Source organism: Herpailurus yagouaroundi, unplaced genomic scaffold, assembly GCF_014898765.1.
Source record: "Herpailurus yagouaroundi ecotype Mexico unplaced genomic scaffold, PumYag 141, whole genome shotgun sequence".
In the NCBI taxonomy this organism is placed as follows: domain Eukaryota; kingdom Metazoa; phylum Chordata; class Mammalia; order Carnivora; family Felidae; genus Herpailurus; species Herpailurus yagouaroundi.
The window spans coordinates 9,787,367-9,805,425 of NW_024412396.1; the positions used below are offsets into that span (position 1 = coordinate 9,787,367).

Genomic DNA, 18,059 nt, shown 5'->3' on the forward strand with positions numbered 1-18,059 from the left:
ACACACACACACACACACACACACACACACACACACACACACACACACAAAGTTCTATCCTCTAACATGCACTTCAACCTTCACAATTCTACCCATTCTTTCAAACCAGTTCCATCTCCTCTATGAAGCCTTTGCTGACCTTTCCCTGCTCATTCTTATTATACTTGTATGTACCATAACATTTGACTTTATTAGATATTACCTTACAGATAATTTCATGAAAGGTAATGTCAAAAACAATAAAGATGAGAAAGGATTTTATTACAGATGTGAAGTCATAATCTTCCTGAATACACAGACTGAAAAATGTGGAAGGAAAGGAAAATAGGAGATAACATGAAAGTTATTATTTAAACTGAAGAACCCAAATTACGTAATAACTTTTTTTTTTTTTACTACAAACATTAGTCTTTTTGTGGCATAGTGCCAAGTTCAGGAGAAGATGTAAGAACACTGCTTTAATTCTAGTTTCTCAAAAATTGCTACAAGATCAAAGCAGATTTCATAACCAGATATAAGTCTTATTTAGTCCCTAGTTTGTAGAATACACCTCAAATACAAATTTAATGTGTCTTCATTCTCTTTCTAAATCTATCCGAGATCCTAAATATAATAAATGCAACAAAATACAATTTCAAGTAAAAAATCTGAGTCTAATTAGCAGTATTGAGAACACTGTAAAGGTATTAGTATAACAATACTATACACATTATAAAAACATTCAAGGGCCTAATTGAAAACTCATTAAGCATTTATTAAATAAAATCTGATTCTTAATTACTATTGGACTCCACAGAAGGAAAAATAACTTTACAACATGGAAAACATATTTTTTTACTATGAATTATAAAACAACCCAACTACCTCCTAAACCATGGCCATCAAATCTATACAAATCACAATCCTCTAAACAGATTACAGGACAATGAAACACATACTAATTATGCCACATGTAAGCCAAACTATGGACTGATCAGACTGCTGTGTTAGTGTTTTTAAACCTATACATATTCTCAATCACACATATTCAGGATGTGTGAAATCTACCTTTCTATAGATTGTATTATTCTAAATAAAACAGTACTTTTTTTTTTTTAACTGAATCTAACATTTTCCTTTTCTCAAAAGCACCCTGTGTTTATCAAAACTTATATTCTGAAGTGAAAGCAACCGTTAGTAGGCAATCTGGAAAAGGTAAGTTTATTTTAAAATAAGGATTTAGCTGGGGCACCTGGGTGGCTCAGTCAGTTAAGCATCTGACTTCGACTCAGGTCATGATCTCAAGGTTTGTGAGTTCAAGCCCCAGGCTGGGCTCTGTGCTGACAGCTCAGGGCCTGGAGCCTGCTTCAGATTCTGTGTCTCCCTCTTTCTCTACCCCTCCCCCACTGGCTCTCGCGTGCTCTCTTTAATAAATAAATATTAAAACTTTTAAATGAGGATTTATATCATGTTTACTAGATCTGTTTTACTTTCTATTATTCTAACTAGAATAAAGTTTTCACATGATAAAATATCATCTTAAAAAAATAACATCACAATTATAAGGAAAATCAACTAGTTTAGCCACAAAGGGATTCTGTAGTTTTAAAAAGAGTACTGCTCTAAAGAGTATCAATCTGATACTTTCTGACCCTTGTCAAAATGAATTAGTTAAGATATTTTCTCAGGGTCGGGGCGGGGGGCGGGGGGGGACGACAAAAATCAAATAAAGAAATCTGAGTTGATGAAGTGAATGGTTGGTTTTAAAGATGTGAAATTAAAGCAGGAAATATAAAACCAACCACACCCTTTTGCTATGAAACAATTGCTTTTTGTCTCTGATTTGATGCAAAAGACAATACTGAACTGTTTTATGAGCTCTTCAAATTTATACTATACTCCTAGACAGAAGCAGCTTAAATATCAAAGATATTTCATAGTGTGTGCCAAGTTGTTTTGAAACGCTTACAAAATGTTATTGCTGCAAATGAATAATTTCTCCTTAAATGATAAAATGTTCAAAATACAGATATTTGGACAAAATTCAGACTTGACAAAATGATTACATTTTCTGGTGATGGTTTGTCATCTTGGATCTGGAAGAACAAATGACAAACACTCATAGGAAATGTAAAAAAAATGAAAACGAGAAAACAATCCAGGGACACTCACTTATAATTTATATTTTAAAAATACTGAAAAAAATAAAGACTTCCCTTTTCCAATGTACTGACAATCAAATCAAAAGATGTACAGAAATTCAATTAACACTAGGAAAGAAGGGGAATGAAAATCATATTCTATACACTGAAAAGACCGGAAAGTTGGAACACATGACACTCATTAGGAAAACTAAGTTCATTCACTAAGAACCAGAACTGTAAACATATATATTCTCAGAATGTGAATCTTTGAAATGGGAAAAGCCTATAAATCACTTGAAGAAAAGATACGAAATAATCTAATTTTAATAAGCTTCAATTTTAAAAGGTCTTAAATAGCACAGGAGTAACAAAAGGGCATAGAATAAAAGCATCTATCAAAAGAAAATACACCATAATCCACAATTTAAACTTTCCACGTTGAAAAAGACAAAAATCAAAGGAAATCTTAAAAGATTTTTAACTCCTCCCTCATATTGTAAATAAAGGTTTCAGATGCTTCACACTTTTTTTAATTTTTATTTTTTAGTGTTTATTCATTTTTAAGAGAGAGACACAAACAGGGGAAGGGCAGAGAGCGAGAGAGATACAGAATCCAAAGCAGGCTTCAGGCTATGAGCTGTCAGCACAGAGCCTGACGCAGAGCTTGAACCCACTAACCGTGAGATCATGACCTGAGCTAAAGTCAGATGCTTAACCGACTGAGCCACCCAGGCGCCCCTCAGATGTTTCACACTTAATCTAGATGCTACACTGATTTTTGTTACTTACACATTCTTACTGAGGTATGAAATACAGTAAAATGGAGACCATCAAAAATTTTTCTAGAAAAATCATACCAGACCAAAATATTAACACAATTAATTTAGATCCTTCCCTTTGACTCCCTTTGCCAATTGTAGAACACTTAAGAAATTATTAAAGAATAAAGGAAAACTGAGTTGTAGGGTAGATAACAGTACTACATCACTTAATTTCCTGATTTTCATCACTGCACTGTGGTCACTTAGGTAATGTTTCTGTGGTCAGGTAACATATGTTAAAGCATTTAAGGAACAGCACGGTTACAACCTGTTTTCTGAACTGTTCATAATAATAAATGCATGTATTTATAGAGAGGAAAGAATAAAGCAATGTGGTAAAATATTGACATGTGGGGAACCTGGGTGAAAATTACATGGAATTCTTTGCACTTTTCTTGCAATAGCACTTTTCCTTAAGTATTAAATTATGTCAAAATAAAAAGTTAAAAAGAAAAGGAAGCTTAACACTTAGAAAGTCAGAGAGCAAAATAACTGCATCAAGTCTCTTCAGTTTCATGATCTTTGCTTTTAGAAGTATTAACAGATAGGGGCGCCTGGGTGGCTCAGTCGGTTGAACATCCAACTTCAGCTCAGGTCATGATCACACTGTCCGTGAGTTCGAGCCCCCCGTCAGGCTCTGTACTGACAGCTCAGAGCCTAGAGCCTGGAGCCTGTTTCAGATTCTTTGTCTCTCTCTCTGCCCCTCCCCATTCATGCTCTCTCTCTCTCTCTCTCACTCAAAAATAAACATTAAAAAAATTTTTTTTATTAAAAAAAAGTATTAACAGATAAAGTGTATCTCCTAAGTATATCTCACTTAGCATGACATGAAATTAATACTGAATTGTATCTACAATCTAAGGCAAAACTGTCACTTTTAAGTCATTTTCTTTTGCCTCAGGTGGAAAAAAAAGGGTAGAGTGGAGTAGACAAGTTAGAAGACATGCATTCGTTTCTTAGCTTTGGATTTTAGAATTCTTTCCAATTAAGAGTCAAATCATGGTTGAATCTTTTTACAAAGTTAAAAAGTTGATATGCTCACTTTTTTTTCCTTTTCATTAACAAAAATGCATTTAGGTTGGATTACATCTGCTGAATGTATGTGCTAAAATTAGCAAATAATTTTCTTCCCTCTAAAAATCTGTAGAAACGTAGTGCTATGGTCCAGTGGGTCTAATTCACTCACATTTTGGGATAAAGGAAATAAAGAAATCTAAAGACTTCAGTTTATGAATTATTCTATCTTTTACAAAGCTATATCTGATAAAATAGCAGAATAAAATCCAACAAAGATAGCTAAAAAGAATAAGAAAATTCATGAATTATCCTTTTCACATAAAATTAATCTTTGTATTCATATGATGATCTACCTAGATTAAGACATTAGAAGTTATGATACATCAATTTAAAAAGTAGGGGAGCCTAGTTGGTTAAGTGTCTGACTTTGGCTCAGGTCATGATCTCACAGTTCGTGAGTTCGAGCCCCGCACTGGTCTCTGTGCTGACAACTCAGAGCCTGGAGTCTGTTTCAGATTCTGTGTCTCCCTCCCTCTCTGCCCCTCTCCAGCTCACACTGTCTCTCTCTTTCAAAAATCAATAAACATTAAAAAAATAAATAAAAAGGAGTTTTTTTTTCCCCATTAAGTTTTATCTTCATATCAGGGATTCAGAGCCAATATGCTCACATTGAACTCTACATTCAAGAACAAAAAGATTTAATTTAAATTCACAGAAAAGGGCAAAAACAAACACATTATCTCCTAATTCGTTACTAAGACATTTTGCTGGAAGCCTCACATTTTATCTTTCTCTTTATATAGGTAGCTTGACATTTATAAAAACATTAAAAATGAGAAATAATCTGAAGGTCTAACTAATGGATGCCAGGTTAAATCTACAAAATACAATACTGTGGAACCACTAAAATTGTATTTCATTCACAGGACTGTGAAGCATTAAGAAAAAATGACTTAATTTAATGATATTCTTGTTGAAAAATGAAAAAAAAAAGATACTTAGAAAAACATGGAAAGATAGATTGCTAAATATTAATCTCTAGGTAATAAGTTTGCGGGTGTTTTTCATTTTTTTCTTTTTATTTCTATATATTATACTTCTTATACTGTCTGAATAACAATCATGTGTTATTTTTATGGTTATATAAACAAAGTTAGTTCCTTTTTTGAAAAAAACAACATAAAATCAAAATTAAAAGGACCTGGCTAAATAATACAGCACATATCTAGATAATGAAACAGTATTGAGACATGAGAGCCTCAGGCATGATGGCTCTGTGGGCCCCAGCTCCTGATTTAATCACAGCAACCCCCTTTTGTCTACTTCACATAGTTCTCCAATCTTATATTTGACAACAGGGTACTTTTTTTTGGTTAAAAAACAAATGAAAACATGTTATACAGCAGGAACATTTACTGACATGAAATGATATCTTCTATGAAGTGTCAACTACATAGACAAATAACAAAACTGTTCATAATATATCCTAGTTTTAAAAGTTAATTAAATTAAAATTTTATGGGGGTTCTGAATTTTAGTTTCAGTTCATTTGTTTCTAATACTTCTTAAATAAGTAAATATATTTTAAAAACATAAAACCATTTTTTTAGAAACAGTTAAAACCTACAACTAAAAGAGACCTTAAATTAACTTCTATCTTCTTTCTAAACCTGAAAAAGGTATAGATCTAATGACAGCAGGGAAAAAAAATGTATTTATTTTAAATTAAAGCAACATTATCTAACATTTTGGAAAGAAACCTGCAGCAGATGAATCAGTTCATGAATAACATACATTAAATAAGTAATCTAATATTAAACTACTTCATTTCATTAAAAAAAAGACCTAAATCCCAAAATTCTAATGTCATGGTGTCTGTATTACAATAGTCGTCATGCGAAAAGTATTTCATACTACACATGCATAAATTATATAGGCAAGTGATGTTAGAGCTGAACACAGCCCCTGCCCAGCACTAAATTATTTAAATACAAAAAGTTCACTGAATAATCTGAAACTTCTTATAGAACAGTTTTCATTCACATGCATAACAAATTAGCATAATGTTATAAAAGAAATTGTGTAACAGATAAAGTCCCCAAAACAAATTTATTAGCTTCCACAATAAATTAAACCATTTAAAAGAGTTTTAACTGAAAAAAACTTATACCCATTTCCACTACACTCGCTATTTTATAAACTAATCTATCTGTTCCACAGAAAGGAATATGACAATGCCTATATGGTTTCAGTCTTTGCTATTCACTTTGTCCTTGACATAGTCAAAAAAGTTTTCCCAAAATAAGTTTCAAGTGTCTTCATTTAATACTCAAAGGTCTGAAGATGTCGTTCATGTGGCTGTTCTTAAAGTTTGATTCACAAAATGGAAATGAACGATTTCTTTGAGAGGTGCTGTAGCTAAATTTATATGTTTATAATACAGTGGTTGGACACAATACAGTGAAAAATACTATGAGGTACCAAATGTTCCTCACTCACTGACCAAACAAACCTTTCTTGTGGCCTTCTGCTACAGAAGTCAAGAAAATATTACCCAAGAGAGATTTTTCTGCTGCGTCCTGGTTTGCTGTTGGATTAAGGCCAGAAAGCAGTAACAACGGAAAGGTCTTTTGAATTTACTAAATTTAAGGATTCCCAAACTAAAAGATGTAACCTAGATACGAGCTGATTACAGCTGTAACATCCTACTAAAAAAATAAGGAAATTTATACTTTCTCCCTTCTGAACAAATTTTTATTACTTTTAATTCCAAGGCCAATACTCCTTACAATTTGGTAAACTTTTTAAAGCTTAAAAAAACAAAAACAAAAAACCCTTCCTTGAAACCTTTCCTTCATCCTCAATAACATATTTTAAATGATTCTGCATTTAATAACACATCCTAAATTATATTCAAATAAATTTTAATTATACAACAAAATTTAAAGTTAGTTGCCCAGTACACAAAAACAAAACAAAAAAAAAAACACAGAGTTGAAGAATTTTTTTTCTCAAAGATCGGTATACAAAAATTATAATAGAATCTGCACTTACTCTTCACCCCTTTCTTCCCCTTTCGTTCCTTCTTGTACTGTTCCTTCAGTTTACTTATTAGCCCCTGGTCTACATCCCAAACCTCAGTAGGTGGGGAGAGGTCATCTTTATCTACATGCAGCATATTATTAAAAGAAAAAAAATCAGCAGTTGGCAATGCAAGCTGTTGGCAGTTAACTGTTACAGCTTTACATAATCATAATAAAAATGTACTAACAGCATATACCCAAAATACTTTAAAGGTGCAGTTTCAGTTTTGGTATTCACAGCTCAAACTCTAAAAGCCCATCTCACAAGTTTCTATACAGTTAATACTAACAGTTAAATGGTGCTTCATTTCTATGAATCACAAATTTGAAGGTTATTATTCTTTCAATGACTAATGTTCAACGGACTTATATTAGAAAACATTATACAAAATAGATCACTGCATCTTTATAAAAATGTTAATAAAAATTATTCAGCCAGCATCATAAAAGCAAATGAATGAATTACATGCGAACTATTCATAAGAGTGCAAGCTGGAAAGGTCAGTGCCATTTTATTGATGAAAATACTCATGCACCTTCTGTCACACTGATTCTGCATGCACGGGATAACTATACTAATGGAGAGGCATTCTAGTCCAATATAATACATACATATAGTTCCAAAATACAATGTCTCAAATAATACATACAAAGCATTCAGAGAAGCCCACCTTGGCCCCCACCCCACCCAAATAGTTCCACATCTCATTACCTTCTTCCATTGGTCTACAACTAAGATTAGCAAAAAAAAACAAAAAAACAAAACTCAAATTCCACTGAAGAATTTTTTTAGGGCTGATTTTTTTTAGGGTAAGATAAAAGCAGTGACAAGCATGGAAAAGTGAAAACATACATAGCTGTACATCTGCTAAAGATGAAACTTCAGCTATTTTAGCTGAATCACAAATCTGTATTTATTTTAAGTAGATACTTGTGCCTGCAAAAATTTTACTCTATGGTAATCTAGAAGAAAAACACCATTAAAAAGAAGCAGAATAAACGTAAGTCTATTAGAATTCCTTTTAAGTATTATGGGCTTTTCCTTCATGTGTTTAGTTCTAAAACAGCCACGTTATTAGGAAGTTTAACTCTCTGTAAAAGAGTAACAACCAGGAATTTATATAAGCATGTCACTAAATAAAAATTATACCAAAACATATAGGCTAAGTCAATCAAGACTGACAAAATAGTAAGATTTTAGGGAAAAAACACTTGTTACATTTTTGGTAACTCATTATTTTAGCTCACAAGTCTTATAAACTGCCTGGGCCTCACTGACTTAATCCATATTCAGTGGACATTAAATAGCCTTTTTCCTCCCCTTTTATAGATTGCTATATCTAGTAAGTAAAAGAAACTCTATTTGAATGACACATACAAATTCAATTACTTACTGTACTTTGGGCCTTTCCTACTATAATTATTATCACTTTCTCCCTTATGGATATACCTATAATCTTAGGTAGTCAGTATATAAAAAGATTAATCCAAAACTTTAAGTTAATTTGCCAACTTGAATTACTTAAAAGTGGGTTGCTCGAGACTGAAATTTACACGTAAGATTATTTGTCAAATCTGCAAATTTTAATACTGTTTGTAATAATGTAGTAATAATGATTTAAACAGAAAATTCACTTTTCGTGTACTCTAATCATGAAGTTTACAGAAAACTGTGTTGTATGAGAAATCCTTCTGTGCACTTACTGAAGACTCCAAAAAAAAAAAAAAAAAGTGATGTGAAGAATTAATCATTTGCACTCATCTTAATGAAGCAATTAATTACTTTTAAAAATGACCACTTAAAGTAAGCCAAATGGACACATTTTAAACCTACAAAAGCAAACAAAAAAAATCTTAAGTGGTAAGTAATTCCACAGGATCTAAAATTTTAGTAAGATAGCCAGTTTTTCAAAGACCTCTGTAGAAAAAATAAAGCTGTGAGTAACTGTAATTAAAGTAGCAAAGGGTACTGGAGTAAAAAAGCAAAAGAAAATAAACGGGTAAGCCTAAGGAAAAAAACAAGTATTACTTGCAAGATAACCTAAAGTCTAGAAAACAAAGGTTAACTTAAGGCAGTGCAACGAACAGGTTGGTGAATGCATATGTGCTCAGAAAACATCCTGAAACTTGCCTGGTAAGTAACAGCTGATTTGATATTGCTTTTAAGAAATAGTTAAGAGCAAAAAGGAAGAGGCAGCATAATCTTCTACATATTAATTCTGTTTTTTAAAAATCTAGGGGGGAAAAATACCAAGAAATGAGGTTGAATCAGTTACGGGAACTTTTTTGTTTAAAAGGAAACACAAATATGCACACACACAAAAATGACCCATAACAACTCAAAACCACAAAAACATAAAATTCTTCTATGGTAATGCTAACTATCAAAGCAGAGGAATTATATAAATCTACTTAATGTAACATAAAAATATAACCAACTTTATGCATATATTCAATACTTTAATTATCTATTATATTTAAATATAAACATTCAGATACTAATTATTTTTTTTTAGTCTATACATTTCCACAAATCACAGTTTCAAGTTGGAGGAAAAAAAAAAACCAAACATGCTCAAAATGCCAAGTCTCCATGAGAGAAACAGCAAATTTAGAAAGCCCACTAACATTTTTGATTAGCAGAAAAACTAAAAACTACCAAAATTAAACTCAGACTACAATACAAATGTAGGTAAGAGAAAAAAACAGGATTTAAAAGCTCTCTTAAAAGCAGCAGTTTTACATGATAAAAGGTTTCAAAATTTGATATATCTGAGCAGATTTCTGACATACAAAATAACATATTATCCACTGTGGGTATGTACTGGGTTATGTTTCATTAGGATACATTACTTATTAAAAACAAACCAAAAAAATACTAAAAAATTGCCTTTACCCAATAATTTAAATCTCAAAACCACCACCTTCCCATTTAAGTAAATTCAAATCTAAGCAAATGAGTTAAATAAACGTTATGTCTGTATATCCATCCTCTTTGTTTTAGAAAAACTGAATATAAAACCTGTTGAGTAGAAAAGATAAATTCAGAAACACTGCAAAGATCCTTTGACAGTTTTCATTTGTTAAGGAAAGAAATTGCTTAAACCATTTTGTTCTTTTCCTTCTAAAGAACTTAAAATGCTTTAAAGATGTTTCAGTCTCATCTGGAAGGAAGAAACTTTCAGTTACTTCCATTTACACAGAGATTCAGGTAACTCAAATATTAATAGTAAAAGTAAATAACATTTTATAGTTATCATTCACTATTTAGGCCTGCTCCTCAAACTGCAAAAGTCTTTGGAAAGAAGGACCATCAACTGTAAACAATATGGTACTTCATTATTAAAGAAATAATGCCATTTTATACAAATTAAATTCCCCAAATTTTTGTATGTTTTTGACTAATAAACTTCCAGCAATTTTAGGTGAAGAAAGCAGGAATGATGATGTGCCAAGATTTAGCTACACAGATCTTCGAAAACTGATTGTTATCTTTAATGAAAACAATCTAAATATTCCTCAGTAAAACCCCAATTAAATAATGGAAGATATTGACAAAATATTATGAAGCTATTAAAACTGCTGTTGCAGAAGAACAATTTATTAAGTGAAAAGTGTGGGTTATAAATCAGCACTCAGCAAAATCCTTTGTTAAATAAAGATAAATATACATATATAAATGTTAACCATGATTCTCTCTACATAGTGGCATTATAGGTAATTTTTAATTTCTTCTTCATGTGTCTGTGGGTTCTAAACCTGAAATATACATGTTATAAAATAATTATATATATATAATTTAAATGTATTTATATAATTATAAAATAACCTGCGAAAAAACCCCAGTACTTTAGAAACTACTAGAAAAAAAAAAAAAAATAGGTATCTCCAACACTTGAATGGGTTGCACAAAGAAGCTTAACAAAAACTTTAATACTTTTACCATGTCTCCTGAGCAAGGCTAATTCTTAAGAAAAGTAAACTAGAATATAGCCATTTTCAAGTAAGTACAGAAATGTATAATCAAAGACTATAAAGTAATTCTGAAGTTTTTTTCTTATTTTCAACTAATGTGCCTCTTCTCTTTCCACTTAGAAGAAGAGGTAAGTGAAGGTCTGAAACAATGCTTGAGAATTATAAACAGTAAGAAAGCTGGCAACAAAATCCAGATTTTTAAGCGCTTCAAATTGTTATCTGGATAGTTAACAATTATCTTACCTATGAAATTTTATTTCTTCTATTAGCAATATTGGTTCAATATATAAATACAACATTTTTAATAACGTGTTTCCCATCACCAAAGTAGTTTTTAAGTATTTAGTGCTAATTCCTCCTGCAAATAGCTAAGCAACTTTGGTACTTGACTGAAATATGCGTTAATGTACACAGTAACCTTTTCCGATAAAGCTCTGTAAACACAATGTGTGTTCTACCTGCCAGATAACATGCTTGTATTAAAAGCTGATTAAATGAACAACATATTGGACCTCAGGTTATTATCTTAATGTAATTTTGACACTTTTATTCTACTTTCTAATGAGGTTTTCAACCCTGTATAAATAGAAAACTTTTCTTTCAGTTATGGCTGAATTATTATTAGCATTACATATCATTCCCAAAGGCTAGGCCCTAATATATGCATACTAAATATTGTATGTAATACAGTTTAATACCTTCACTAAGCCTTGTTCAACATAAAGCTATAATTAAGGATTAGTAGCTTTATTACTTTCTAGTAATAAGTCAGATAATATTATATAGGCATAACAAAAAGAGTTAAGTCTTCTTTAAACCTAGATACATTGCCAAATTAAATAATGGGAATGTTTAAAAGTATATACATGCATGGTTTTTTTTAATCTGCTAAAAAGAAAAGAACTGAATTTATTTCACCTTTAAATCAATAAGCTTCAAAAATCAAAATTTACCAAAAAGTATATATTAAACATAATTTTGTCAACAAACCTAAATAAATTGGTGCAGCACACCCTGAAATTATTCACTACCACTTCTCCTTGCTCTTGCTTAACCGCTACCATACATTCAAATACTCACATTCCACGTATAATATTTAATAGCAATATATCTTTAAGGGCTAGATATTATCCCACCCCCATATTTTTTTTTTATCAACTTACCCCATTCTGTGCCATCCCCTGAACTCCGTGCTTCTCCAGCTCCTTCACCATCTTCAGCAGTCACTAAAAAATCAAATTCTTTCAGTGCTTCCTCAGTATCAGGATCATCAGTTAGGTCAGCAGCTAAACCTTCATTACCTATCTGTAAATGGAACATAAGCCAAAAATTATTTTTATCCTAGATTTTAAAGGGGTCCTTTATATGTTTTTAACACCATTAACTTTATTTTTTTAATATAATTTATTGTCAAATTGGCTAACATACAGTATGTACAGTGTGCTCTTGGTTTTGGGGGTAGATTTCCGTGATTCATCGCTTCCATACAACACCCAGTGCTCATTCCAACAAGTGCCCTCCTCAATGCCCATCACCCATTCCCCTCCCCACCCATCAACCCTCAGTTTGTTCTCTGTATTTAAAAGTCTCTTATGGTTTGCCTCCCTCCCTCCCTGTTTGTAACTACTTTTCCCCCTTTCCTTCCCCCCCATGGTCTTGTTAAGTTTCTCAAATTCCACATATGAGTAACACCATTAACTTTATATTTATACTCCCATTTTTAAATTACTTAAATACACAAAATTTTAGTTTTTGCATGTAGTTCACCAATCACAGATTGTACCCTATATAAATGGTTAACAGCACCATGTGAAGACTACTGTTAAGATGTGATGCAAGTAATGTGGTAGTACAAAATCGTTAAAATACTAAGCAAGAATATTTAAGTTCTTTAATTATAAGATTCACAATTACCCTATTTATAGACCCATGCAATCACTTATATTCTGATACACTGTGTCGAACTGATTTCACTCACTGAGAAGTGCCTACGGATTCTATTATTCACAGGGATATGGCATAGCTAAGAAGGATATTAACTGATCTTAGGTCAATAGCTGTGATAATAACAGTGCTATGCATCCCAGCGGGAAAAAAACAAACAAAACGAAAAAAGGGAAAGGATCAAAATCTCTATTCACCCGTGTTACACACATGAAATGTGACAGAAACACTGAGAACTGCAATTACAGCATGGCAACTTTTTTTGAGGAAAGCTGGCATTTTCCCCACATTACTTAATATCCCAAGGAACCAAAACTTAACCTATCCACTTTTTTTTTTTTTTTTTAACATACTTGAAGTATTCTCGGGGTGACTGGGTGGCTCAGTCAATTAAGTGTCTGACTCTTGACTTAGGCTCAGGTCTCACAGTTCAGATAGAGCCCTGTGCTGGGCTAAGTGTGAAGCCTGTTGGGGATTCTCTCTCTCTCCCTCTGCCCCTTCCCTGCTCATGCTCTCTCCCTCTCTCAAAAATAAATAAGCATTAAAAAAAATATATATTACTATGATAATTCAAAAATGGATCGTCTAATTTGCTTATATTTATAGTTAAACCACATCACTGATCAAATAGATAATCCAGTTTCCTAGGTTACGAGCAAAAGTAAATTTTTATTAATCCTTACCAAAAAACAAGAATGTGAACACACATATTTACAATCCATAGTTTACTCCCTCATCCAGAGTGGGAGTATCCCCACTGTAACTTGAGTTAATTTATCATGTATTTTACTGCACATGAAGAGTCAGACTTCAGCAGTGACTGTTAACTGTAGCAGCAGTGGAGAGAGGGTTCCTGGTTATTTTTTTTTAAGTTTCAAACCACCAACTAGTTCTATAAAAACAGACCCTTTATGGCTAGTTAGTGAATGATACACCAAATAATAATTTCTACTAAATGTGGGTAATAGTAACAGCTGACTATATATAAAACTTTCATGTGATATGATAAAATAAAAAATGATCAATCACTCTAATGTAACTTAAGACATCTTGAAAATTTCTATTCCAAATAGAATAGATTTTTTTTTTCCAAGGGGAGCAACATGTTCTTTTATTGATGCAAGTACGTCCAGTCACACCAACAACTGACATCCTGTGTTATGGTACAGCTTTGTACTCAGAGTTCATCTCAAAATACCAAAACATCGTAAGGTGTGTATCAAATTGGGAAAATAAAGTAGCAAACATAGACACTGTATCAGGTGGGTACTAGGACTGATGACCCAGTGGAGTGCACACTGACATGAAAGCTCCTTAACGTTGTATTCCAAATATATATTCTCAAGTTTTTAGCCTTTCTGTATCTCAAATACATAAAGTAATATGTACTACCAAGATACAGTATGTATTATTTAGAACATCTGAAAGTGCAAAAACACTGTGACAATACAGTGTAAATAATCTTGTTCCACCCAGGGCTGAGGGCGACGTCCATATCGGATTGGGGAGCCACCCCTTCCTGAGGCCTCACCTCCACATCTCCAGACTCTCCTAGGAAGCTTTGGGAATTAGCAACTAACTGACCCATCCTCACTTGGGCATCTCGGCTGCAGGCTCCTGGGAAGCCAGGCATACGGAGAGAAACAAGGGTGAGTAGTTCTGAATCTGCTTGTGCAGAATAAAAGCCCTGCTGTGAGGGAGAGAGAATCAGAGCAGATGGCCCACCTCTGGCTTTTGAGGGATCAGGACTTGCCCTCCCACAGCCACAGTGTGTGTATTAGCTAATAAAAATTAAAAAATGAGTTCCTACTTTGTGTTTATTCATCCGATGTTTATCTTTTCCTTCTGGGATGCCTTCAATCATGTCATTTTCCTCTTCTTCATCACTGTCATCAGCATTTTCTAAAAAATTGAATGTCTCAAGAACATCACCAGAGGGCCTGTCAAAGGGGAAAAAGATGAATCCAGATATTCCAGTGGTTAATTCTAACATTTCTTTCTGGTTCCTATTTTAAAACAGTACTTGAAAGTAGTATCGAGGGGCTCCTGGGTGGCTCAGTCAGTTAAGTGTCCAACTTTGGCTCAGATCATGATCTTACAATTCGTGAGCTTGAGCCCCAGGTTGGGCTATGCACTGACAGCTTGGACCCTGGAGCCTGCTTCAGGTTCTGTGTCTCCCTCTCTCTCTCTCTGCCCCTCCCCTGCTTGTGCTCTTTCTCATAAATTTAAAAAAAATAAAAGGAAGGAAAGTAGTATAAAGATTCAAATGATAACCTACTTATAATGTAACGCCTAAGTACCCAAGAAAAGATTGTTTTCTGGCTCAAGTAAAAGTCATTAAGTTTTTCCAATGTTTACTGTCCAAAATATTTTTGAGTAATTACTGTATCAAAATAAAATCACATAGTGATAGACACTCAAATGTGCCATTATTTCTCAAAATAAAGCCATCACAAGCAAGCAACTTAAACTTAGCATTTCTTTTTTTCTTTTTCTTTTTTTAAGTAAGCTCCATGCCCAACATGGGGTTTGAACTCACAACCCTAAGAGTCACATGCTCTACTGACTGAGCCAGCCAGGTGCCCCTAAACTTAGCATTTCTTAAAGTTTTACAACCTCTTGTAGCTTGGCCCAAATATTTGAAGACTAAAACCTGCCCAGATTTAAAGTTATGGGGTAAATCAGACATAGATATTCCAATCCATTTCACAGATATTCTTACCTAGAAACCAGGATTTTTAATATACTAAAGAAATACTTTCAAGTCTTTCAGAACCATTTGTGTACTAGGTAATAGTGATAATTTATTTTTATCTACCTACAAACTCATTTTTTAAGCTATAATCTGAGTTCCTCTTCTATTTACAAAAGAAGTTTTTAAAAAGCTTTTTAAATGTCTAACAACACAGCAAGAGAATGGTGGAAATTTCAGCTCAACACAGCCTCTCACAATACAAGTCTCTGTTCTTCCATTAACTACATGACTGAATTTGGCCAAGTCACTTAAACCTTTTAGCCTCAGTTTCTTTACCTGTAAACTGTTTGGGTTGAACTAGATGATCTGTGGGTACCAAAAAGAATAATCTAAAATTTGGAGTTTTTTTTCCCCCTCCCTGATTGTTTCTAAGGATACAATATAATTCAGACTATTTTTTAATAGCCCTTTCACATGGCATAGATTTTAACAGGTCTACTATACTCTGCCTGTTCCAGCACATTGTTTAAGGGCCTGCATAAAAACTGAATGTAGTTAAGAGATGGTTTGTCCAAATACAAATTAGTAAAGACAAACAAAAAACTACCACAATAACAGAACATATACTTTTCAGCTCAACATTTACTGTAACTCTTAACATTTGGGGATTAAATGAAAGGCAAAATGATAGTTGACAAAATTGGTACATTAATAGCAGAAAAATAGAAAATAGTATATTGAAGACCTGAGAATTCTGTTTTGAACTTTGACAAATGAAGTAGTGCTGTCCCTTGGAGAGAAATTTCTGTCTCTAAAGTGAAACTCGTGTTTTAGGTTTTTAGAATTGTTTTTGATCACAGCAATATATGTGCATGGCTTTATAAGACAAATAGAACACAATCCATAAAAGGAAAATGATGAATCCAACTTCCCAAAATTAAAAACTTTGTTCTTTGAAAGACACTGTTAAGAGAATTTAAAAAAAAAGCCTATAGATTGAGAGAAAATATTTGCAAGTCACATATCTGATGAAGGACCTGTGTCCAGAACATATAAAGAACACTTAAATGTTAACAGTAACAAATAAAACAATAAAAATGGGAAAATTACTCAAATAGACACTGTATCAAAAAGATACATGAATAGCATAAACTGATACTCAACATCATTAGTCTTTAGGAAAATGAAAATTACATCTACAAGGTCTGAGACTTTACTACTTGCATGCTAGTATGCTGTTTATTCTGAGATGTTTCTTTCTGGCATTCATGATGGTGGCCTTTGCTTTTTTGTTTTTCTTTGAGAGAGAGAGAGCGCGTGAGCAGGGGGGAGGGGCAGAGGGAGACAGCGACAGAGAGAAACAGAGAGAAAGAGAATTGTAAGCAGGCTCCATGCTGAGCATAGGGCCTGACGCAGGGCTCAATCCCACAACCCTGGGATCATGACCTGAGCCAAATCAAGAGTGGATCGCTCACCCAACTTTGTATGGATCTTTTTTAAAATTAATTTTATAGTGTAATTGGGGAGAATCCTTTCCGTCTGGAAACACCCTTGGAAATACATGCTGTAACTATATTCCAACAAGTTTTCTTTTATTACTATTTTAATAATCTGTAAGATAATTTTACCTGTTCTTTCTGAAATTCCTAGTCAGATGTTGGCCCTGCTGGAGTGATCTATGAATTTTCCTACCTTTTCAGTTCCATTTCCTCTCTTCCCTTTTTTATTTTTGGGGGTGGGAGGTGATTCTTCAATCTTATCTTCCAAGTTTTACATAGAAATTATTTCTATGACACCTTTTAATTTCTATTAGCTTTAAGATGAACCTTTTAAAAACACATCCCACCAGGGTGCCTACGTGACTCAGTTAGTTAAGCGCCTGACTCTTGATTTCAGCTCAGATCATGATCTCATGGTTTGTGGGTTTGGGCCCTGCATCGGACCCCGTGTTGGCAGTATAGAGCCTGCATGAGATTCTCTCTCCCTCTCTCTCTGTCCTTCACCCACCCTCATGTGCTCTCTTGCTCTCAAAATAAGTGAATAGAATAGAATAGAATAGAATAGAATAGAATAGAGTAACATCCTATTTGTTTTGTAGATGTATTATCTTCTCTCAGTCTTTTTAGAAAAGTAATTATGGTTTTGAAACTCTTCTACTCTCTGTTTTCTGAGTTTCTTTTTTTGTTTGTTTCCTTTGGTCTCTAATTACTGTATTAAAGTTTTTCCTAAATGTTCACATTTAAAAGTGAAGCACCAAAAGGCTAGCTGTATGAACTGTGTACATGGGCATGGCTTCCCAAGCAGCTGGCTTCACTTTTGCATGATAGGACAGAGGCTCACCATTTCATTGGCAGATCCCAATTGTCAGGATCATTAGGACTATTAATGTAATAAATTTCAA

General features: G+C 33.2%; 1 protein-coding gene across 4 annotated transcripts in view; it reads right to left on the bottom strand.

Moving 5' to 3' along the window:
• Positions 1-18,059, bottom strand: part of STRN3 (striatin 3) — a 106,168-nt gene that overhangs the window by 27,491 nt on the left and 60,618 nt on the right. For 2 of the 4 annotated variants that reach the window (XM_040476867.1, XM_040476865.1), the window contains exons 6-8: positions 14,774-14,903; positions 12,183-12,324; positions 7,016-7,126 (exon numbers count right to left, since the gene is read on the bottom strand). In XM_040476867.1, coding sequence (XP_040332801.1) covers positions 7,016-7,126; positions 12,183-12,324; positions 14,774-14,903 — 383 coding nt within the window. Of the gene's footprint in view, positions 1-7,011; positions 7,127-12,182; positions 12,325-14,773; positions 14,904-18,059 lie in introns of all 4 variants that reach the window. The other 2 variants (XM_040476868.1, XM_040476866.1) reach the window with 2 other exon arrangements.